Source organism: Takifugu flavidus, chromosome 21, assembly GCF_003711565.1.
Source record: "Takifugu flavidus isolate HTHZ2018 chromosome 21, ASM371156v2, whole genome shotgun sequence".
Lineage (NCBI taxonomy): Eukaryota > Metazoa > Chordata > Actinopteri > Tetraodontiformes > Tetraodontidae > Takifugu > Takifugu flavidus.
In genome coordinates this window covers 440434-463693 of record NC_079540.1, presented here as the reverse complement: position 1 = coordinate 463693, position 23260 = coordinate 440434, and the positions used below count along the sequence as shown (strand labels likewise).

The 23260-nt window shown below is 43.7% G+C and overlaps 4 protein-coding genes across 7 annotated transcripts; 3 read left to right on the top strand and 1 right to left on the bottom strand.

Moving 5' to 3' along the window:
- Positions 1-93: 93 nt before the first annotated feature.
- On the top strand, positions 94-3350 carry aste1b (asteroid homolog 1b). The gene is given in 7 exon segments (XM_057021611.1): positions 94-516; positions 676-942; positions 1036-1935; positions 1938-1954; positions 2036-2267; positions 2356-2548; positions 2684-3350. Coding segments are annotated over 7 exon segments (2184 nt in total). The 5' UTR covers positions 94-278; the 3' UTR covers positions 3021-3350.
- On the bottom strand, positions 3345-7314 carry klhl7 (kelch-like family member 7). 2 transcript variants are annotated; one of them, XM_057021617.1, is made up of 12 exons: positions 6930-7314; positions 6738-6840; positions 6520-6613; positions 6250-6374; positions 5938-6113; positions 5679-5853; positions 5236-5378; positions 4790-5030; positions 4479-4680; positions 4301-4398; positions 4043-4226; positions 3345-3950 (listed from the first exon to the last, which is right to left on the bottom strand). In XM_057021617.1, exons 1-12 carry the CDS (start codon positions 7059-7061, stop codon positions 3785-3787), a joined length of 1839 nt encoding a protein of 612 aa, XP_056877597.1. In that variant the 5' UTR covers positions 7062-7314; the 3' UTR covers positions 3345-3784. The 2 variants fall into 2 exon arrangements, with proteins under 2 accessions (XP_056877597.1, XP_056877598.1); XM_057021618.1 differs by lacking the exons at positions 6250-6374; positions 6520-6613; positions 6738-6840 and having other exon boundaries at positions 6930-7313.
- A 212-nt stretch (positions 7315-7526) lies between these two features.
- On the top strand, positions 7527-10513 carry si:ch73-345f18.3 (uncharacterized). Its single transcript, XM_057021625.1, has 4 exons — positions 7527-7747; positions 8224-8293; positions 8364-8579; positions 8674-10513. The coding sequence occupies exons 1-4, from the start codon at positions 7697-7699 to the stop codon at positions 9069-9071; spliced, it is 735 nt and encodes a 244-aa protein (XP_056877605.1). The 5' UTR covers positions 7527-7696; the 3' UTR covers positions 9072-10513.
- A 647-nt stretch (positions 10514-11160) lies between these two features.
- Positions 11161-23152, top strand: hycc1 (hyccin PI4KA lipid kinase complex subunit 1). 3 transcript variants are annotated; one of them, XM_057021622.1, is made up of 12 exons: positions 11161-11369; positions 15380-15461; positions 15549-15650; positions 15819-15998; positions 16581-16661; positions 16737-16852; positions 17099-17194; positions 17872-17988; positions 18137-18224; positions 18954-19116; positions 19846-20189; positions 21561-21701. In XM_057021622.1, the coding sequence occupies exons 2-11, from the start codon at positions 15411-15413 to the stop codon at positions 20142-20144; spliced, it is 1293 nt and encodes a 430-aa protein (XP_056877602.1). In that variant the 5' UTR covers positions 11161-11369; positions 15380-15410; the 3' UTR covers positions 20145-20189; positions 21561-21701. The 3 variants fall into 3 exon arrangements, with proteins under 3 accessions (XP_056877602.1, XP_056877599.1, XP_056877600.1); XM_057021620.1 differs by lacking the exon at positions 19846-20189 and adding an exon at positions 15096-15284 and having other exon boundaries at positions 11181-11369; positions 21561-23152; XM_057021619.1 differs by lacking the exon at positions 19846-20189 and having other exon boundaries at positions 21561-23152.
- The last annotated feature ends 108 nt before the right edge of the window (positions 23153-23260 follow it).

Sequence of the window (23260 nt, the reverse complement as noted above, 5' to 3'; positions counted from 1 at the left end):
ATTATTTTCTTTTTTAGAAATTAGCTTTTACTGTGAAGTTTAGGGTCAAAACAAGGAAATGATATTTCCGGAAAAAGTAAACAGAAAGTAAGTGACATCTCTCTTTGTAACGATTCGTAACTCATGTATTTTTTGAGTTTATTCAGAAAAAATATGTTCTCAACCTATTTTAAAATGTACTCATTAAGATGAATTAGGTTGATTCGTCAAACTTGACGCACTGCAGCCGTTTGTCACTTATTACTGCAAGTCTGTATTTTTTTTAGACATTATTGTACATGGGGGTCCACGGTCTGACCACCTATGTGGACGGGAACAAAAACTTCCTCCAGGATGTGAAGTTTCGGAACAGTCGTCTTATTATTGACGGCTGCAGTCTCTACTTCCGGCTCTACTTTAGCCACTGTTTGGACCAGCAGTATGGAGGGGATTATTATGACTTTTACGTCCTGCTCTCCCAGTTTCTTTCTGCACTTGAAGCTTGCAATATCCAGCCATATGTAGTACTGGATGGAGGTAAGGACATGAAATTAATGACATTTTAATTAGATTTAGCTTAATAAATTAGTATATTGTAAAGTTAAAAAAAAAATTAAAATCAATGTTGAAAATGTGATTTTTCATTTCCCCCTTGCAATCATAAGAAAATGAGTTTTACTTTGTTGTGGTTTGAAGGGATTGACCCTAGTGATAAGAAGTTTTCCACCATACGTCAGCGTCTTCAGTCCAAGATAAAGGAGGCCGACAACCTTTCTCATGGCCGCAAAGGGTCCGTTCTTCCCATCCTCACAAGAGATTTGTTCATCCAGGTCCTCGGTCAGAGAGGAATCCCCCTGTTCCAGTGCCCATTTGAGGCTGACAAAGAAATTGCTTGTCTGGCCCATCAGTGGAATTGCCCAGTTTTGAGTAATGACAGTGACTTTTATATCTTCGACCTCCCAGGTGTGGGAAGCAACAAGATTTTTTTTCTTTGTAAATGTAAACATCGATCCAAATATTATAATGAATAATGGGAATATGCTTGTTTTATTATAGGCGGATACATGCCACTCCATTTTTTCCAGTGGACCAACCTCAATGGTAAAGCCTCTCATCGCTACATCTCAGCTCGGTGCTACACCACTGCTGGATTGTGTCGGTGGTTTGGTGGAATGAACAAGATGTTGTTACCCTTATGTGCTGTACTGAGTGGTAATGACTATGGTGCGCCTAAAGGTGTTGAAAATTTCCTGCAGCTGTTGGATGAAAATGCAAGGAAAGACAGGGGTAAGGGCATCCCACGCATTGAATCTGTCCTCGTGTGGTTGTCCTCATTTCCAAATCCAAAAGAGGCACTGGAAGAAGTGAGCAGGTTGATGAAGAATGAAGTCAACAGTCAATATCTCAAATCAGAGCTGTGGGCAGCTATGCAGGAATACTGCATCCCTCCTCATAGCCCTTTGGCCCTGTGGTTCTCTGAAAGTAGAGTCGTTCCGAGTGACTGGATTCATAATTTGCCTGCTTGTTTTTCTCAGGAAGGACCACAGGGACTATTATCCCCAATGGTGGTAGATGCTGTGGTGATGAACAGGGTGATACTCATCCCACAAGTGGAGAACAGCAAGCTAGCCAGTAGCCACAATTGTGCCAGAGTCTTGCGTCAGGCTGTTTATGGGATTTTACTGCTTAGTAGGCACGAAACACAAGGTATCAGCCAGGGCACTAGAGGTTCAACAGGAAGAGGCGGTAGGGGAAGGGGAAGCAGTCGTGGTCGTGGAGGCAGAGGTCAGGGAACTAGTGTGTCAACACAGCCGGGTGTAAATGCAGGAGCAAGTGCTGCTCCCGTGCAGGTAGCTCAAGGTGCAAGTGTCCCCGTGTGTGTGGAAGAGTATGACCGAATGGATCTGAACTTAAAGAAAAACCAAGTAGAAGCACAACTGCCCAAAAGCCTGTGCACTTGGATACTCTCAACCAGGTAGACAACAATATCAACAAAACAATTACCAGTTTGGAAAACTTAAAGTGAGTCATTTTCTCATCTTTTTTTTCCATCTAGGCTTCTGTGGCAGTTCGCCTTTGTGTCTTGTTAGAAGTCTTGGGGATTAAAGAGTCTGATTTGGCTCCTGTTCCTGTGCACCTGAGACTGGCTGTAGCTGTGACAGGCTTCTGGCTGCGGGAGGCCAGACCAACTCCGTCACAGGTCCATCTGCAGGCTTTAGTGCTTGGCCTGGTGTATGGAGAGCTGTCCTGGACGACTCAGACTGGGGCTGCCCCACGTCAACATACCAGTTAGTTGCATTGTATCTGTTTTCACTGTTTCAAGGACTTAAGGGTGATCTAAGATCTGAAATACAATGTTTCCATGTGTCGTCGCAGCTCCGCCAATGAACTTGCCTGCAGAACGCAACGTTTTGATAGGGCTGAATCGACTACGTTTAAGACAATGGGACAGACAGGGTTTGGATGTTGGAGTGGCCCACAGCTTAAGCCAGTGGCAAGCCTGCCTCTGGAGTGCGCTGTGTCTCAATCAGGTGTTGCTGCTGCCGACACTTGAACCCCGCCTACCATGGCAAGTTATTGGGATAATTCAAGGAGTAGGAATGCACACTTGTGTTGTTGGCTATTAAATGAAATGTGAAAACCTTTCACAACGTATATATATTCAATTCACATTTTACTGTGAAATCCGCTCCCTTTGCTACAGGTTGTTCAGCGGGACTTTGGTACATGGCCTCGTCAGATATCTGAAAGCCGGCCAAGTTGCTGAGTCTCTCCTTCCTGGAGGCACTCTGTCAGCCCAACTATACTCCTCCCTGCTGGCGGCGGTTAAGAAGTGCAGCTCGAAAATTCCACAACATTCATCAGCAGGACAGAGGGGCAAGAGAGGCCGACAGCGTGGCAGTCGGGGAAGAGGAAGAGGCGGACGTGGGAGAGGAGCAAGAGGAACAAGAGGAGCATGCAGAGGCCGTGGAGCTATTAGGGAACTCGATAACATGTTTGCAGCTTTGATGAGTGATGATGAGTTTGATGATGGCTGGTGAGGAGGAAGTGGGAATAGTTGATTTCGATACAAAGCACCTTCTTGGGACCAAATGATGTCATTCCAGTGTTTCAGAAAACACATTCAGGGAATGCTGCAAACAGCAATTATTCAGAGGATAATGTTTACCGCAAGCAGAAATGTATTATTGTACTGCACTGTTTCTTTTAATTGATGCAACTGTTGCCATGACAGATGTATATCTATGTAAACATATACACAATGTCATTAGAGATGCATTATCTTATAAACTTGTACATTGATGATGTCTTAATACATAGTGCTGAATTAATTTGTTTCGTATATTCAAAATAAATCAAATCCATTTTAATTGATTTTTTGGATTTTTATTAACACATGTAAACATGAACATAAAGTTGACTAATTTCCTAGAAAGACACAAAACTTCTTCCAGTATATGATCACAATACAACATTGAACCATTTTAAAATATATCATTAATACACCATGTAATGGCAAAAGAGATGACACCCAAGTCTTTCTAAAACCAAACTTGATCAAACCAAACAGTAAAATATGCATTTTAAACATTAAATAAAAGACTCTTCCATCTAAAAAAAACATGGGCAGACTCCAATTGGCACTTAAATTACATATGAATGTCAAATTCTTGTAAAATATGATGCTGGACCTATGTTTGCTGCTTGAATGCACACCTGATTCATTACAAGTTCAGCCTGATGTGAATCACCTGTGTAGGCTCGACAAACGTTGCACCGACCATTCCTGCATTTTCATCTCGCCCTATGAGGAGGACGAGGTTGCCGGGGGCGACATTGCAGCAGACCCTGAGTGCGACTGAGAGTCTATGAGGTCCATGTCTTCATCTTCGTTGACTCCACACGTGTCAACCACACAGATCAGGCAGCTGGTCACGGGAAACGCGCGCACCTTGTTGCAGGTGACCCACCTAAACACAGAGAGAGAATTCCCCAAACGTTCAGGAAGATTTAGGAATTCTGATTAAATAGAGTCTTTTCGACGTGTGTGCGCTCTCTTTACCTGTCTGTGTCACTGTGGTACTCTAAGACGTTTCCTAGCCGTCCTACACCTTGGAACCCTGCCAGCACATAAATGACATCACCAACCGCTGCACACTTCACCGTCACGCCTCGCCAAGGCATGGCTGCGGCAGTTCGCCACTCGTTGATGGCGATATCATAATATTCCACAGAATCCAGTCCACCTGGAAAAAAGATGACGTTGTATTATAGTACAAACTTGGGTAGTGTTATTACATGGTTGAGGAATGCACTGTACCAGTTGCTCCCTGTCCTCCAACAGCATAAATTCTGTTGTTGACCACAACCAGACCATGGTTCTTTCTGGCCTCTCTCATCCCGCATAGTTCCCTCCATCTGAGCACAGACAGACATTTATCCCACTTTCTTAGCTGTGAGGTGATTTCTTTTGGTTTTTTAACAAGGCTCCGACTCACTGCTGTGTGCTGGGGTCGTAAACTTCACAGTTGTTGAGAACTCTGCCTGACACGTTGTTGCCCACTGTTCCTCCACAGACATAGATGAGCCCGTTGGCCTCCACTGAGCCGTGGCTGCAGCGAGCCATCAGCATGCTGGGTTTGACCTGCCAAGACTCGGTTCTTGTATCGTAGCACTCGAAAAGGTCCAGAGCAGAGCTGCCTGCAGAAGCACATATAGAAACATCATGATCAAATGCTTTTCAGACAGAATTCAATCCCATAATCAAGTGCGATGTGAAAAATTCCACCTTCTACACTCATGTACTCACCTACTTCTGACCCCCCAGATGTGTAGATCTTGCCCTGGGCAGCGCAGGCTGCTAAGCTGTCACGAGGTGTGGGTGGACCCAGTTTGGAGTACCAGCTGTCCTTTAAGACATTGTAGCAATCCATGCGCTTGATAGGGAAGAGCTGCGAGCCCCCGAGGATGTAGACGACATTGTCCCAGAAGACGGCTGTGGCATCTCGGCGCTTCTCAAACGGGCAGCGAATATCTGTCCAACTGGATTCCTTCAGGGATAAACAACATAAAGACGTTTCTGTATAGTAAACTGCACCTAAGCCCTCATCTGATTAGCATAGATGTAATGGACTCTGTAAAGCCCAAGGGCTCCTTTCAACTGAAGGGAACATTTTTGTATTACCGGTACTATTATAACAGTTATTGGCCAATAGCAACAGCCTCCATGGGAATCTCATTTTACACATAGAATACCTTTGGGTTGAAGTAACGGCAGGACTGAGGCTGAGAGCCTCCAAACAGCGCAATGCGATAGTCGTGCTTTTTGCGTCGTGGCCGGCTGCTCTCTCCCAGGTCCTCCCGATCCTCCAGGGACAGCAGGTGGTAGCGCATCCCACCTGGTGCAAAAGGACAAGCCGCTTAATATCACAAATGTGATGAGGGCATATTGGCCTGTAGAATTTACCATTTCACTCATGTTAAGGTCATTTGGCTTTTCAGACATCAAAATTACATGAGATAATATGGACAAATAATTAAAAGCACAAGAGCTTTGCCTGAGTTTGGCTTAATTACCACACATTCAGATTTTTCATGACCGTTTACCTGAACAAAAATACACTAGATATTCCGTATTTCTTTTACAGTATAATTTAGTATAAGTTAGACGTTGTGCGTTTCTGTTACTTCTTACTCACTAATGACCATCTTGAGGCACTGCGGGTTGTCCTGTATAAGAGGCTCGGCTTGCACTGTCTTTGAAAGGAAAGTTTTAGAGACCAATGGGAAGCGAACACATCCCAAAACCTCCACGATGTACTGCTGTCGGTTACACACGTCGTACTTCAGCCAGCGCACTGCTGCATCGTAAATCTACAGACAAATACAAGAGTGGGAGAAGAGAACGCCAGTTAAACTTGCCTGTATTTTGCTTTATCTAAACACTGCGATGCAGACCTGGGCTTCAGCACGGACAGTAAGTTTGTCCTGATGCAGTATATATGTGAGTTGTGTGACATCCAGCTGCAGGAACTCATCTAGCTTGTACACTTCTGTGAAATGGAGCTGGATGAAATCTTCCACGGCAGCCTTTAACTCTGGACAGTCCATGCACTCTGCCAGAGCAGAAATGCCTAGAAGGGGATACAAAAAAATACAGATGTTACACCATTTCCATATCTGACTATTTTATTATAAAATTAAACATCATAAAATGCCTTGAGGTTAGCATCCCAGGGCTTGTTTAGGAGATTAGACTTGTGTTGTTACCAAGACAGTTTGTTGCGTCAATCTGTCCTTTGAGAAATTCCACACACATCTTCTTTACAGGCTCAATCTGGTACTGGTTTGCTGCATCAAGCAGTGACTGAACGTTGCTGCTGTTCACAGAGATTCTATTTTGCAGACAGAATTTATCATCAGACAGATTTCTAAACATAAATTTATCACAGGGCAAACAGAAACATGATCCTCTTTAATATGCCCAGCAGTGCATGATTTAATATCTACATTCTTACATATTATGATTTAGATTTCTACCTGGCTGTGTAAATAAATTCAATCAACAGTGCAATAATCTCTGGCTCGGCATTCCTGAGCTCTACTTCAGGGGACATTGACTCCATCATTCGGGCTGTGGTGGACAAAGAAGAGAAAGATGCTAAACACTGTATCAAAACAGCAGGATTGACCATTTCACCCTGCTTTGATCACTGATATTATGATCAAGTCAAACCAATGATTGTGTGCAAACCTACTGGTGAACATGAGGCTGAAAAAGTGGCTGGCCGCAGCCAACACTACTCTGTGTGCTGGAAAGTGTTTCCCCTGAACCACCAGGGTCACGTCACAGAGAGTTCCCTGAGGAGAAAGTGCTCAAAATCACAACCACTGTCACCACACACATCCTGCGGTTTGGTATTGTCTCTCTCTCTCTCACACACACACACCTGCTTCCTTAGGTTGTTCATAACTCCCATGATGCTGGAAAGCTGTTTGTACTCCTCTTTGCTGACACATTTCCTCTCGCTCTTCTTCTTGGAGCATGGTGCCTTTTCTGCCGGTGAGGCCACCCCGGTCATGTTATCAGGATTATTCCAAACTGTTCACTCAAACTGGACTGCAGCGCTTTAATCAGTCGCGCCCCTTTGTTATTAAACCGGGCGCTTTTAACCTTGATTTATTGTGATTTATTAAATAAAATATACAGGTTTGACAAAAATACAAGTGGGGAAAACACCCTTTGTTAATCCAGAAACATTTACTGTTGGGTGTTGAAATGGAAAGATCTCAAGTTATATGTTTTTAGCCTCCATATACGTTAGCTGTGCAGTTTTCTTCTTCTTCTACGGATTCAGCTGATGGTACGCTCGGTCGCCATCTAGCGAGAGTCGCGACAATAAGAAACTCTTGAGAGGACGGAGCGCATTATATTAAAACAAACTTTACTTATCTTGCGAAGATGGGTTGACACTTAAAATTAGACACGGTCTTATTTCGTAAGTAGTGCAATATCAACTTTTTTTTGGTCAAAACTGTGAGGAAAAGCGGGAGCGTTTGCTCGATGCAGTATTTGCGCACCTGTGCAGGGAGAAAAAGAATTTCTCCCTGCCCAGAAAGTCTTATGACGCTGACGTCACATGGAATGCAAACTGGCAAAGGCATTGTCAAAAACAACTGACCTGAAGCAAAGTGGAGAACAACCAAGCCGAGCGAAATGCTGTGTTGTGGCTGCTGCTTCTCAGGCGAAAACCCCGACAACTCTGAGGTATGTGTTAAATGAATCTGCTCGTAAAGTTATTAGTTATTAGTATTGGCCACAAACTGGCCCCAAAGTGGTGAAACAACAGGATCAGTTTTCAGTAACAATTAACACATAGGCCGCGGCATGAATGAAGGCAAATAGTGAATATCTCAATGAATGTTATAGAAACGGTGGATTTATTTAGGAATTTGTCTGTCCTGTTCTGCAACAATGGCATCAGGAAGGAGGTGGAATAGTTATGCCTATTCTTTAAAACCAATGTAATCCACTGTAAACCTCACCAGTGTAATTTCTTTTTAGATTTCACCTACAAATACTGGAAAATATTTTACATACAAAATTGAACTTTAATGTTAACCTAAACACTCTTGATGTTGTAAATTGTCCACAGTGGTCTTGCTTTATGGTTTTGTTGTCTGGATATCATTGCCTTATTTCTCTCTAATAATTTTTAAACAACATTTAAAAATGCGTATTAGAGGGAGCGTCTCCTGCATCCTGACCAAGATGGATGTGCATCAGCCAGGAGTACCCGTTCAGGACGTTGTGGTACGCTGATGTTCCGCTCTCACATCCAAATACACATATGTGTCTCTTAATTGCTGTGTTTCTGTCTTAGATGTTCACTCTGTGAGTGGAGAACTGGTGATAAAGCGGGTGTCTGTGCCAGATTTGGACCAGAGATTCTCAGATATGGCTGAAACCTTCAATAAACAGCATGAGCACTACGAGACCATGGTACGACACATCAAGAACGTGCGACAGATCTACGGTTGTAACAATAACAACAGTCTGGGTTTGGCAGAATGTGTGAAGAAGATCAGAGAGGAGCATGGTAAGATATACTCTGGGTCTGTAGAGGCAGCGAGCCACCATTTTCACTTTGTTTTCTTTGTTTCCTTTGTTTCTTTCCTATGGTCACCCTCTAGAAGCCCACTACAGAGTCTCACTGAAGTTAATTGGCTATGATTTCTCCCTCAGTGTGGTTCCCCTGGGCTCTGCTGGGGATAATACAGAGGAACCACTGCCTCCACATTTGAAATTAGCTCAGGGAGAATTTAAGGATGCCTCTGACAGTGCAAAGGCCACCATCTCAAAGGGCACAACTATCCAGGAATTGACTGGCTGGTTGCTCCGTAGCACTGATCAGATGGCTAAACAGGTGACAGGAGCCACGGCAAATTACCAGGAGCAAAGAAGACTTACTGACAATCTGGAGAAGAATATAAAGGAAGTGAAGAGGGCAAGGGATCTGTCACAGAGATACAGGCAAAGAGCCAGAGAAGTCCACTCTGAGGTTGCAGAGATAGCAAAGACTTTTCAATAGGTTTATGATGTGTTATAACAGCAAACTCTTTACCAGTAAGATACTGAAACATATTGCACTTGTGCCAATATAGGTAACTGGCATTCATATTTTGGTATTGGGAAGAAATGGGGATGAGCCTGGTAAAATGTTTCAGAAGTTCACAAGATACATTGAAATATTTTCTAAAGACATTTAAGGCCTATAAATCCCAATGGATTTAATTTCAGAATCAGAATCAGATTTATTGCCATTGTTCATGTAATACACAATATTGCACAAGCTAGGAATTTGTCTTGGTGTGACGCTGCGACATTCATTCAACCATTGCGGGAGGTTTTGGTCCGAATGGACCGTAGTCTCCTGCCTGAGGGGAGAGGGGAAAACAGACCGTGACCAGGGTGGGAAGGTCTCCACTGTTTTCTGAGCGTTCAGCTGCAGGTTGTTGTGCCCGCACCAGGAAACCAGTCGAGCCACCTCCTGTAGGCAGTCTCGTCGCCATTGGAGATGAGCCCGATGAGGGTGGTGTCCTCCGCAAACTTGATCACCTTGACAGACTGGTGGCTTGAGGTGCAGCAGTTTGTGTACAGGGAGAAGAGGAGGGGGGAAAGTACACAACCCTGGGGTGATCCAGTGCTGATGGTGATAGAGTCCGAGACAGTCTTCCCCAGCCACACATACTGCCTCCGATCCGTCAGGAAGTGAGTGATCCACCTGCAGAGGGAGTCAGCACACTAAGCTGGGACAGCTTGACCTGTAGCAGAGCGGGGCGGATGGTGTTGAACGCAGAGCTGAAGTCCACGAACAGGATCCTCGCGTAGGTTGCCGGGGAGTCCAGATGCTGCAAGATGGAGTGAAGGGCCAGGTTGACCGCGTCATCCACAGATCTGTTAGCTCTGTAGGCGAACTGCAGTGGATCCAGGAGGGGGGTGGTGTTCATGTTTATATATACAAATTCTGACCCTATCATCTGAATGTCATAGCGCAAGCACTGTTTTCCAAATCATCTATTGCCCAATTTTAGATTGTAGCCTCATTTTCATGTTCTTGGCTGACAGGAGTGATGCTCAGTGTGGTCTTCTGCTGCTGTATCCCATCTTCTTTGAGGACTGATGTGTTGCGTTCACAGATGGTGCTCTGCATTCCTTGGTTGTAATTAGTTATTTGAGTTACTGGGGACCCTCTGACCTCTCACAATGATGAGTGATTTTCATCGACCCACCTGCCTGTGTGCAAATCAGCACAGTTTCAGAAATACTAAGACCAGCCCATCCGGCATCAACAACCCCTCCATGTTCAGTCATTTAAATTCCCTTTCCTCCCCATTCTGATGGTCTGTTTGAACTTCAGCAAGTTTTTTTTTCCAGATCTACATGAATTGTAATAATGGATTGAGTTGTAGACATGTGATTGCTTATTTGCGTTAACAAGCAATTGAATAAAGTTGCCGGTTGTATACCTGACTTGACAAAATCTGTAATTTTACTTTCTAGCAAAGGGGGGCGCTGAAGACTCACCTTTCCGCAGCCTTTAAAATTGGTCCACAAATCCTTTCCCTAGAAAATGCACTAGCCGAACATTGATAAAATATCGCTAGAGCATGAAACGTTTCATCACTATAATTGAGTATCGTCCTGAGATGCAAAGACGGTGTGCATTTTTTTCCAGATTAATTTGAAATCAGTAACGTGAGTAAAATATTTTCGTCATTAAATGATTTGAAATCAAATAAGCATGCTGTCATGGTCAAAAAATATTTAAATTAGTCAGGGTATATTCATGCATTGCATTCATACATAAGGTGAATGGCATTAGATCAGACAGCATTGCCAAATTTTTTAAATATTGTAACACAGCACTAATTAAAAAATAAATAATTAATAGTTTTGTACACTCCAGTATTATGACTTATTATGAATTTTTTCAATTTCATTTTGGTATATAGCTGAGCGGATATTTCGAATTAACAAACAATAAATGCCTTTGGTGGGTGCTGTCAAAGAGCACACTGACAACAACAACCTACCATGATGGTGGAATATAATAATGTACTGCCCCACTCGTAAAATAATTGGTTGATGCTTTGGGGGCGTGGTCATTATATTTATACTTTTCATTCATTGGCGCAGTCCTTGTCGATCATTGGAGCGGGAGTCCTGCCTGAGATCGTCTCTGAATGGTGAAAGTAATGAAGATGGAAGGAGTCGATGTAGATGAATTATTGAGGAGATTTATGTAGTAATACAGTTTTAGCCGTTAACTTGTCTCATTGGGACGCTTGAATACAGCGATAGGAGCAGAGTGACGTATAGCATGCCAGTAAGTAAACTGCAACTGTAAGTTTTCTTGATGTCGCGCTGTTAGCCTAGCTAGCTAACCAGGCTAATGTGTGTGACAGCTTGATGTCACACGGACAACAAGGTACTTGGCTTCAGAGAAATACTTAACGCTTCTAGTTAATACTGGTTGAAATACTCTGACTTATAACTCATCCAGATCGGATGGTAGCCATCGGACTACCGGCGGTTTGATTCAAACTCAGCGTTTCAACCACAGCAGAATTTCCAGTTGTGATTGAGGGAAATCCAACTGATATGGGACTAGTAGTTAACATTCGAATTAACCAAACGACATTAAATCAATGAACGTAGTCGACACAGCCAATTTCCCATTCACCCATTTTAACTAGCTGGTACAGGCTTGTAAAAAAGAGAGTATTTGCCGGCTGTAGCCTTTGTAGTGACAGCTGTGCGCTGTGTCACGACCTTAAAATAATGATACCTGTCGAAATTCTACCAGTAATTTTAGTTCTCGTGTGTTTGTGTGGTTTGTACCAGTTTGACAGGAGTTAGAATCGAGTTCTGATGTGTTTGATGCGTCCTAAAACCAATAATGTGGTCGAGTTTTCTCACCGTTCACCCACTAGTTTTCCTGTTCCGGTTTAAGCCTTATTTATACATGCACAGTGTCAAATGTTTTATTTTACAATGTTTTTAGATGTAATATTTGGTTTCCTCCTTAATCCCAGAAACCATTTTGCATTTTAGCAGTGACTGTTCTGTGTGTGTGACCCAAGCGGTGTGTCATTAAACTGTGTGCATGTACAAATGCATGTGTGTGGCTGCTCCTCTTAATGCTTTTTGACAGAAAAGTCCAGCAGGCCATTGAGCAAGAAGGTGGTGGAGGCTTTCTTGTCATTCTGCATCACAATCAGGAAAAATTTATGCCTGTAGCTTCAACATTCACCAATTTAAGCAACATCTTTCTCTTAATTCAGAAAACGTATGTATAACGCATGCATATGTGATCTAAAAAAATCTATTGTATAGCAGACTCCTACCTCCATTTTTGTGCATTATGGGAATGGCCCATATTTGATGAGGAAATCTTAGAGAAACTACAATTTTTGAAACAAAACTGCATTGGTACTTTTGTGAGCTTGACTCCTTAAAGGAAGATGCAGAATAGGAGGTATATAAATGCATTACTGGCTCTGAGACGGTGAAACGGTGAAACATGTGTGGGCTCAGGCTGCTGTAAGAGGATTGATTCCTCCCTGTAAGATCTCTCCGTCTCTCCCGCAGCATTAAAGGACAGAAATCACAAACCTTGTTCTCTCTCAGCCATCAGCTATATATGCCTGAGTAAAGACAGAAAATGCCAAGAGACGATTCGAGCCATCTCTTCCCACAAGCTACGGGTAGCAAGGAATCCAAGGAGACCCTGGGAGGGGGTGAGGGGGAGGTGATGATGCAACGGGGTTAACTGCAGTCCAAATAAAGCACAAGGCAATAGATGCCGTGACAGAGGTGGGACGTTTACTTTGAAGCTAGAAACTACTGTGACACGGTGGTTTTGGTTTTTCAGACACCACTTTTGATCTATTTCTCAGTCGTGTGATTCACGAATCTTTTTGCTCAAGGTCTTGGAAATGTGTCATTGGCTGACTAATGAGCACTTTCAACGGGTGCCACCTAGCACCACAGGAAAAAGCTGCCGGGGCAGCTCTGGCACTCTCAAAACCCACCCACTTCATCTTGCAGCCCATTTCCTTTTCATCCCCATGTTCAAGCCTCCGGGCTTACTGGTCCACCTACTTCCTGTGCAAATGCTCCTCAGCGTTTGTGTAATAGGACATTACTTAAATGGCATGAGGGGTTGCGTATGCGTGGGCGTCTTTAATTCAGCCATCCAGCTTTGACATGGTAGCACTTTGCAACAAGCACAGGAGGATGTATCTTTTGCTGGGCTGCATTTGCATGTTTTATATTTGATTCCAAAGAAGTGCCTTTTCTTGTGGTCGTGTCTCAGATGCTGTGTGGTGATCTGCGGAGGTGCAAGGAGGTGCAGTCTATCAAGAAATCGGAATGTAAACTCAGGCGAGAGCCGTCTGCGGTGAAAGGAGTCTAGGAAGGAGGAGTTAGGAATAAGCTCATTTAGACTGTCAAACCTGTGTCTGTGCGCGTGTGTGACTCTAAGAGTCTAAGATGGAGGTGTAGGTTGGAATTCCACGGAAGTAAACCGTCACTTTTAGCGAGTTGTTTGACAGGCATCGGGGTGAATAAGCAGACAGTTGCGCAATGCGTGACAGTGGCGGAACAACTCAAAAGCCGGTCTTACCGATGAGCTATTTCTCCTTTTGTATTTTCCATAAAACCAAGGGGTTGCCAGGGCAGCTCTGATTGAAATGTATCATTGAACTTAACCCACTGCTCTTTAGGTATCAGTCCCTTGGGTGGTCATTCATCCCCTCTAATCCCTTTTCTTTGAATACATTCAATAATCTTGCTTTCTATTCATTTAAGCATCGATCGGGTCACTCCTCCACTGCCTACTTGTCCCTCGGCGCTCATTATCCAACCGATCGTTCACCATATTATTGGTTTATTACTTTTGCTCATCAAATGTGCTTAGCAACCCGTCTCTAATGCTGGTGTAGTCACGGCTTCACAGGCTGCAGCTTTTCTTCGGAACGTCTTTGCAACCATGGAATGTGCAAAAGCCCTGTTGCTGTTGGCATCGTCTAATAATCGCTTTCTAGATAACATCATCCAAGTGACGTCGTATTTGTTCAGGAAATTATGTCACACATTCACATTTTATCAAATGTGAGGTTTTGTTCTGAGGTTAAGCTCTGGCAGATCATTATCGATGGTTCTGTGGCAGATTCGATGTCTACATTATACATCGTTTCCTCTTTTTGTCAGAGCCGTGCTTCAATGTATTTGTTGAATAAAAATTCTGTATTAATATTGCAGCTGAGAATATTTTGATAAACCGAAACTACTGGAGCAAAAAGACAGCCCGTTCCAAGAGTGACTCACCGTGCTCTAATTATGGTTCTTTATTTTGGCCTTTGTGCGTTTGCTTTTTAAATGCACATGCAGCCTTCGATGGCGTGAATGGACATAAAAACAAACTGCCACAAGAACTAATTTCTCTAAATGGATGCCTTATAATCCTGCTTCATTTCATGAGTCACTGGCTGCCCCCCTATTTTTCTGTCATTGGCTCAGTCCATAAATAGACACCTAGAGAGGAAGGACAGACACTAAAAATACAAGAGGAGAGATCATTTGCATGTACACAGTTTATTGACAGTGAAAAAGTCTTGACATTAAGAGCCATTAATCCTGCCCACTCACTTGCACTTTAGGTTAGTGCAGCATACAATGACGATGATATCTTTCTTTTAAAAAAATGTATAATTTAGAGGCTTCTGAACCAGAAAATAATAACAAGCAAAAAACAAAGGGAAAGGTATGGTGTTCAGTAGATGGTAAACCTCATGCATATAGAAAATTGCTCAGAGGAACAAAAGACAGCTACAGACAGTGTTAAGTGTGGCTGGAAAGGAGAATTGAAAGTAACCAAGAGCGATGTTCTGAGCATACGGAGCTTTCACTCCACTGAGCAAATGTGGCTTAAATTGGGCTAGGAACCTTTTTCATTCCACGTTCATTACCCATTGTGTTGCCTCCAGGCTTCCACAGTAGAGCTTACCTGTCTGTGTGGGAGTGATTTTACAATTTGATATCCTGTTAGGGTGCTCCACGTAGAGGTGTTTGTCTGAAGAGGAATGCATGGAAAACAGGATTGCTGCAGGGACTATGAGACTAAGCCTCTTTGGAGTACTGAAGTGGAACGCAGGCCGCAATAATTGTTCACCGCTGCCAGGACATTGTTGACTGATTATAATAGGATATTTTTAACTGCGCAGCAAAAACATAGAAGGTTGGTTAACACTGAATTAGTCTCGTCCGGGATCTAATTGCTTGTCTGTGGGCATTAATGCTAAGAACTGTGTGGTTTATGTTTCTCTCTTGTAGGTTGAGGCGAGACCACTACAAATGAGGGAACATGTTGGCTATGGACCAAGGAGTGGTGGAGGAATGGTTGTCAGAGTTTAAGGTATGTGTCGGTTTGTGTCCATCTAAGAAGATTTCTGAGCAAGTGAATGAGTTTGCAGTGTTTCAGCCATTAACGTGTGTGTTACAGACCCTTCCTGACAGTGCCATATCCAGCTATGCCGCCTCATTAAAAGACAAAGCTGCTCTGGTTCCCGCACTCTACAAGGTCATCAGGGAGAACTACAGTGATGTATGAACACATGCTTCTATATTTCTTCATTAAATACTTCATGTAGAAAGATTTCTAAAGGCCCCTGATTAGCTTCTTCCTTTTCATCTGGCAAAGGGCGCCACCCTCGCATAATGGTTGCAATGATGGTTGCATTGTTCATGTTTTCGGGCGTGTGTTTTCCCTCAGTTGCTGGAACCAGTCTGCCACCAGCTTTTTGAATTTTACCGGAGCAGCCAACCACAGCTGCAGCGCTTCGTGCTACAGTTCCTGCCTGAGCTCCTGTGGAGCCTCCTGTCCGTCAGCGCAGCCAGAGACCCCCACACTTCTGGATGCATAGAGGCCCTGCTGCTGGGCATTTACAACCTGGTAGGGAATATGACTGAGGTGGTGTGTGTGTTGGTAAAAAATGCCATTTATCCTTAATAGCATAATCATGCACTAACAAAAGCAGGACTTAACTGCTCAGCTATTTCAAGCATGAGTCATGTGTTTCCAAAGATTACTCTATGGCCTTTGTGCCGAGTAAGACACCATGGAGGGCGGGAGAAAAATGAGACTTTAATATAGAGGAAGTGAAATGACATGGCTCCACAAATTGAGGATTTCAGTTTTCGCTTGTGTTCGCGTCTGTCCCCGGGCTGTCTGAGCGATGATGATAACAACACATGAAAGTGTGAAAGTCATCTCTGCCGTATCATCAGCAAAATAAAAACCTTCAGCTCTGAATAGCAGAGTGGGGCATCTGTCACTAAGCACTCTCACTGGCCTCTATTAATCTGTTTGACATTAACATGCACACGGGGGATACCGAAACCCTGGGGTGTGTCTACACACACAAAAGCAGACTGGGGGGTTGACACTAAGTAACACAAATACACCCACATATAACCAGAAGTACTTTTTACAATCTTATTTTCTCATTGTTTCCCCATCTTTCTCTTTTGACAGGAAATAGTTGATAAAGATGGACAAAGTAAAGTATTATCTTTTACTGTCCCTTCCCTCTCCAAACCTTCAGTCTACCATGAGGTGAGAAGTGCACCCCACTTTTTTCTCCTGTCGCAAGAGGATTTAACTTAAAAACTTGACTCTGCTGCCTTTCAGCCTTCTGCCATTGGCTCCATTGCCCTTACGGAGGGGGCTCTAGCCAACCACGGGCTGAGCAGGGTCGTTTACAGTGGGCCACATCTCCAAAGAGAGAATTTTACAGCCCAGAACAGGTAAAAGACAGATTACACATTAATCACTTAGTCTGAAAATGAAAAATGTGTGTAATGACACTTGTCTACGTCACAGTTCAGAACCTGTTGCACATTTATTCAGTTGTTACGGTAATGTTAAAATCCACCCAATGATTTTTTTTGATGCTGTGTTTAAAGCTGTGACATCCCTTCCTGGTTTTTCCAGGCCTGCACTAATATGTTCTGTTGCGTATTCTATTTTAAGTGTGTGTTTATGTCGTTGAGGTTCGAGGTGCTGACTTTCCTGCTGTTGTGCTACAACGCCGCTCTGAGCTATATGACCCCCACGTCCCTCCAGTCCCTCTGCCAGCTCAGCTCCAGGTAAAAACACGCACCACACACACTGAAAAAAAAATCATAAAAGCTCTTCCCCCTCTGGGTGACACCACATTCAAAGTCCAGTTTTCGCCCTCGAACCATGACTACCTCATTGTACCACTCACGCCCTTTCTTTTAACTTCTAATGATTGGTTGCGATGCTGATATGTGCTGAAAGTGAGTAGTTTGTTTTATTTGGAGTATTCCGGATGTAAGAGAGGTGGTGTATCAGACATGCAGGCGTTGTGAAGCTTGTGCTTCTGGTGCTTAGAGAACGGGCTGCAATCTGTTATCATCCACCAGGTTTTGTATCGGAAAAATCTTCCTTCCTGTCAGGTAACAGTTGCGGAAAATGAATGTAACGATGAACCTGAAACAGATTGTCATCACATTCTAGAGCCACACTGATATCATGCTGCCCTGTCGGCAATGTAGGCGTTAGCTGATGTTTAACATTGATTGTACTTGAAATGCCTTTAACTCAGCTTGGCCCTAAGTCAATCTAAGTGAAATGTCTAGTGGGATCTGATTTGTTGCATCTAGTTTAATAATTAATTATTTTGGTTTTCTATGCTACCAGAGAGCTGCTGAGTGCCTCATTGGAGTGGCTCCATTATCGACGCTTCAGTGTTTCCTTTATTGAAACATGCATTGAGTGTTTCTCTCTCTCACATGTCCAGGGTTTGTATATGCGGTTACCCACGGCAACAGATGCGGCGATACAAAGGCATTAACACACGGATGACAGTAACATCTGACTTCCTTGTCCAGCTGATCACTGGGATACACTACGCCTTGTAAGTCTACATACAGGCGATAATCTAACCATCATTTTACAAACTTACTGACCAATCAGCATCTGTCTACACATTTGGATTAGGTTTAAAAAGTAGTAGTCCTGAATGCATCTGTTGTAGTTACATGTGTCTTTGTGTTTATGCACAGGTGTAATGGGGAAGTTGAGATGGGATCTAAAGCTCTGGATGACGTTCTGTATCGGGCCCAGCTGGAGTTATTTCCTGAACCTCTGTTGGTGAGTGAAACCTTTTTTCCTCTTTTTTAAAGAATATATACTAATGTAACAGCTTCCTACTTCACAGTACACTATTCTGCATTGTATGGGTCTACGGATCGTATTGCAACCAAGACACGTGTAATCCCACAAGATTATTTACATGCTTTCCCCTGCTTTTCCTGCTGCTTTAAGCTGTAATCCTTGAGGCCCAGGGAGTAAAGGATTGAATTTAAGCTCCGAGTATTACTATGCAATTCAAAGGTGTACTTCCTTTGTACTACTACAATCAAAACTACCTATGTCTGGATATAGATGGATTAATTTGACATTTTATTCAAAGGATGTGTTGGCAATGCATGCAATGAAAACAAACGTCACTACTGTCCAAAGAAATTCTTTTTTTGTTAAGCTTGGGGGTGTGGAAGGTACCAGACCATATATTATAAACAATGGACGTCTTGTATTGCGATTAAGATGTCTTCTACCACGTTATTCAACTGGGTTTAGCCGATGCGTGATTGCAGTTGTGCCACTTGACATTTTCTAGTTATCGACCTTCAACATCGGACATGGATTAAATTTACTTTGAGAGCATTCTGATCCAACGGGCCTCGAAGACAGATTATCCTAGAGGGGAAAAGTGCAAATGAGAGTGTTCCCAAGCAGACAAGAAGCTGGCTGACACTTGTCTGTCAGGAATTGTCTGTTCCAGTAACGTGTGTGAGGTTTGTTTCTGTTTGGCCACAGGTGGGCAACGCCATCAAGTCCACGCTGCACGGCGCAGCGTTAAAGAGCAACAACAAAGAGGGCGCTCGGAGTATCCAGGTGGAGATCACGCCGACCTCCTCCAGAATCTCCCGCAATGCCGTCACCTCGCTGTCCATCAGGGGACACCGCTGGAAGAGACACGGTAAGACAAGCGAACAACATTGTTGAGATTTGGTGCAGCTAAAAGAGCGTTATCAAATTCAGAGATTAAAAGGAGGGAAAGCAGGAGGTATAGAGCTGTTCTTTTACTTAGCCCTCTTTATTACCCCGTGTTGTCATCTTCCTTCAGTCGTTTGAGAAGGAACTGTCATTTAGCCTCTCAGAATCCCCAGAGTCAAAACCGCAACTTCCTGTTTGACGTACTGTTGTCTCACACGGACGGTTGCACCAAAGGTATCCGTGAGGTCTAGTTGGTCATGGCGACTGGCTCATCACATGTGTGTTCTGTGTGATTTGTTCCTCTCCGACACAAAGGCCGTAAGTTGCTGTGGAACTTAACGGCGGTCTTTATGTGGTTCACCATCAGGCAAGGACATTTCTCTAGCCCAGAGTCCAGATGAGGCACATAAGATCCACCCCATCGTTCGTTCTTGTCCTTGAGCACTCGCTCAGCATGTTATATAATTTAATCCAACTGGTTGTGTTCATTCTTCTCCATCCAGCATGTACTCTGACGGTGTATTTTTGATTTTTGTCTTTATTATTTTGCCCTGACATTGATGACTTCTGTTTGTCCTGTGCTCATGTGTGTCTGCGCACATGACCGTGTTTTCTGTGTGCATGCTCCGTGTCTGTCTGTCCATCTGTTGGTGTGCGTGTGTACAAATGTGTTGCCACACAACCTCCTTATGCACCCCCCTCCCCACATCAGAGGCCCAGGAGGTGAGTGGGGACAGCGAGGCAGCGCTGGGGGGCGCAGCCATCCCCGAGATCAATGTGACGGGCGTGAGCGGCGAGCGCATGCCCAACGGAGACTCCATGCGGCCGCGCCCCGATGGCCGCGCCCAGCCCGACTGCGACGCGGTGGGCGGTGCCTCCGAGGTCAGCATGGACGCCCGATGTCATGACTCCAGCACGCGTGGTCAGGAGGTCAGGAGGCAGAAGTCTGTAAGGCGGATGGTGGAGAATGAGGGTTCTGGGTCAGCCTCCACAGGGAGGAGCCAGTACTAAGATCCTGCCCTTCCTTCCCCCTGCCCCACTCCTGGGGTAACCTAGGTAACCGTGTGTGGGGGCGTGGTCTAAACAGCTGCATGGTGACTTCCCCTTCTTGCACCGAGCTCCACCGACTTTTTTTGCCCAAACGCGCTGTTCTCTTTCATCTGTCTGTCCAGTGTCATTCATTTATTCACTCTTTCTTGTGGCTGAAGCTGGCTTTGTGAAGATTTCCTCCTCAGATTTCCCTTCTAATTCATTTTTCATTCATCTAACTACATAACGGCCATTTCATTAAGGCCGACTAGTCAAATGTGCAACTGGGGAAAATGAAATGGATCCTGAAAATAAAGGGGGGACAATTGAGTGACTGAGCATTGATGTTATATGTGGGTGTATAATTTAAAATAATGCATTTTCTTGAGATTTCTTTTGACAAGCTTTTCAATTTTAATTCAGGGGCTGTCTGTTGTTGGGTGTATTTTATTTAGCAAAGCCTGGGGTCATTTAAGTCACTTCAACCAGTGTCCTAAACCCAGATGTGGTTATTTTATTTAGAATTTAACTTGTATAACTAAACTTATTTGTAATTACTTGTTTTAAAAACTGAGACTTTGGATGACGTTAGTACGCCTCGACACATTACCACTAGGTTGCACCTGGAGGTGGATCCCTGACAGGTAGCTAAGAGCTGAGCAAAGATATGCAGGTCTGGAATCTTTGGAATCAAAACCTTAACCAGCACCTGCCTGTGTGTTTCTCAGCTGTTTACTGATGTTCAGTGGTAGTCAGATAAAGCGTGTGTTTGTTGAGCAATATGCAGTAGATTCCTGCCTCACAACAATAATATGTGTGTCTCTCAGTGAAAGGGTGTTTTTAGGAATCTCCTAATTGTACATTTCTTTCACAATCCTTCACTCCCTTTGTGGTTTTTCCTAAGCTTATAGACTTTGCCCTTTCCTGCCTTTGGGACATAACCTGCGCTCATCTGCCTACAAACCACTGACTTTTAAACTAACCTTTGTGCTGGGCTGGATTAAACACGAGAAAACAACTTCTTGTCTCATGGCAGGTGGCTCTTTTAACCGAGGTCAGAGCGTAAAGGCGCCACCTGCTGGACAGTGTCTCCACTTATCTGTCATGTAGCTTGTTTTTATATCTATATACAAATTCTATGAAATGTACTTTTTTCAACAAATTTAAAACACTTCTAAAATAAATAATGCAAATTGAATTCTATGAAAATCACATTTGATGGGATTTTTTTTTTAACAATACAAAATTGGTTTTGTGATAATACCAATAGAACAAATAAAAAGTATATAATTTAATAAGATCTAGCTTGATGAAAAGCATGATGACAGATGAGGTTGTGATTGTTTTTTTGTGGGGGGGCATTTTATTAAAATGTGTCCTTTTGTTTCCCACTCACAGACGCAGTGGATCTGGGTTCCCCGGATGAGCTGATGGATATTTCAGAGATGGATGAAGGGCTTTGGCCAGGCGGTGTGGGGCCTGATGTGACCCCACCCACCATCACTATTAGCAACAGTGTCACCACATTAAATCTGGGGGCAAAGGCTATGAAGAAATGTCGGTTCGGGTCACGTTGCAGCAAAGATAAAGACAAGGATGCAAGCCCGCTAGCAACAGGAAGGGCTGCCAGTGAAAGTGCAGAATTGTCTGACAGGCGACTGACACTCACTTCTAGCCAGTCGGTGCCGAAGGCCGGAGCGCTTACCAGCCTGACACGCACCGCCAGCGCCGTCTTCTCCCGGTCTTTTGAGCAGGTCGCCAGTGGTGTGGTTCCAGTCTCCAGCAGCCACACAGCCGCTGAAGCCAGCCGCTATTCATGCAGCCTGCAGGAGGAAGGAATGGGGTATTTAATTCCAGCGTCAAACCACACACAGCGCTCTCCCAGCATCAGCGTGCACTTTGGCTCTGACCTCTAAACCTTCGGCCCTTCGTCAGTACCCGATCTTCGGCCTCCGATTACGTGACCCTCACCTGTGACCTGGAAATTCAAGCCATGCCAACAGGAAAGAGACTACAAACTCTCTCTACTGGTTCTTTCATCACTGCATATTGCTTTAGAAGGAATACCCATGCTTCCTCTGTCGACCTTAAAAGAACATCTTGCCTACTGTCAATGATTTTGTTCCTGTGGTACAAAAAATACCAGTAAATGAACAGTCAGTGTATGTTTACAGCGGCACAGTATTGCCATTGTGGTGGAGAAGCAATCTGTGTCCCTCCCTTATGATCTTCTGGCACTTTTACCCGAATAACTCTGTCTTTGTTGGCAAAAATCAAACTTCTTTTAGTGGAAAATGAGGTTGATGGTTGTGTGATGAAGTATTCAATTTTGCACATGACAGAGTAAATGAGTTGTAAACTCAACTTTGGTATTTTTCTTATGACGAAAGGAGAGCGTTTGTCCCTCGGCTGTGCTATTTTTCAGCAAGAGAGATGCCATTTGTTGCTCTTTACAGATTCTTTCTCTGGCGTTTTGATCCAGAAATAGGTTTTTTAAAGTGACTGCAAATCCACCTGTCTGCGTTGAGGCAACAGAACCTGATGAATGAACCCGTTCCCGTGCGTTCTGCAGTAAGTTATTGTAGAGAGCAACAAGGCATCAGTTCTCACACACCATTCCAACTTTTTTGTCGTAATTTGGTGATGTGTATACCTGTGTCCTGTCTTTTCACACAACATAGTGATTCCTTTGCATTACAAATGGAATTAATCTACATCCAGTTGCTACATTTGCTGTCCACAATTAAGCTTCCACACTGTCCCTTCCTCAAGCAAACGTGTTCTGTTGTCTGGTTAGTGTCCATACAGTGACTTTGGTAGGACAATAACAATCATACTGTATTTTTGTATGTGGGTTTACAGAACTTGAATGGAAAGGTTCTTGTTGTACATCATACACTTGTATTGAAATTGGTTTATATTGGCCTTTCTATGTGTGTAAGGTAACTAACGGCTACATCTTCTGGGATTAAATTGTTTCTGTATTTCAATTGTCTACAGTTATCCGTGTCAGAAAAAAATAATTTAAAAAAATAAAAATAAATATATATATATATATCCATCCTGACATAGTGGTGGTGGATAAACACCAGAAGACA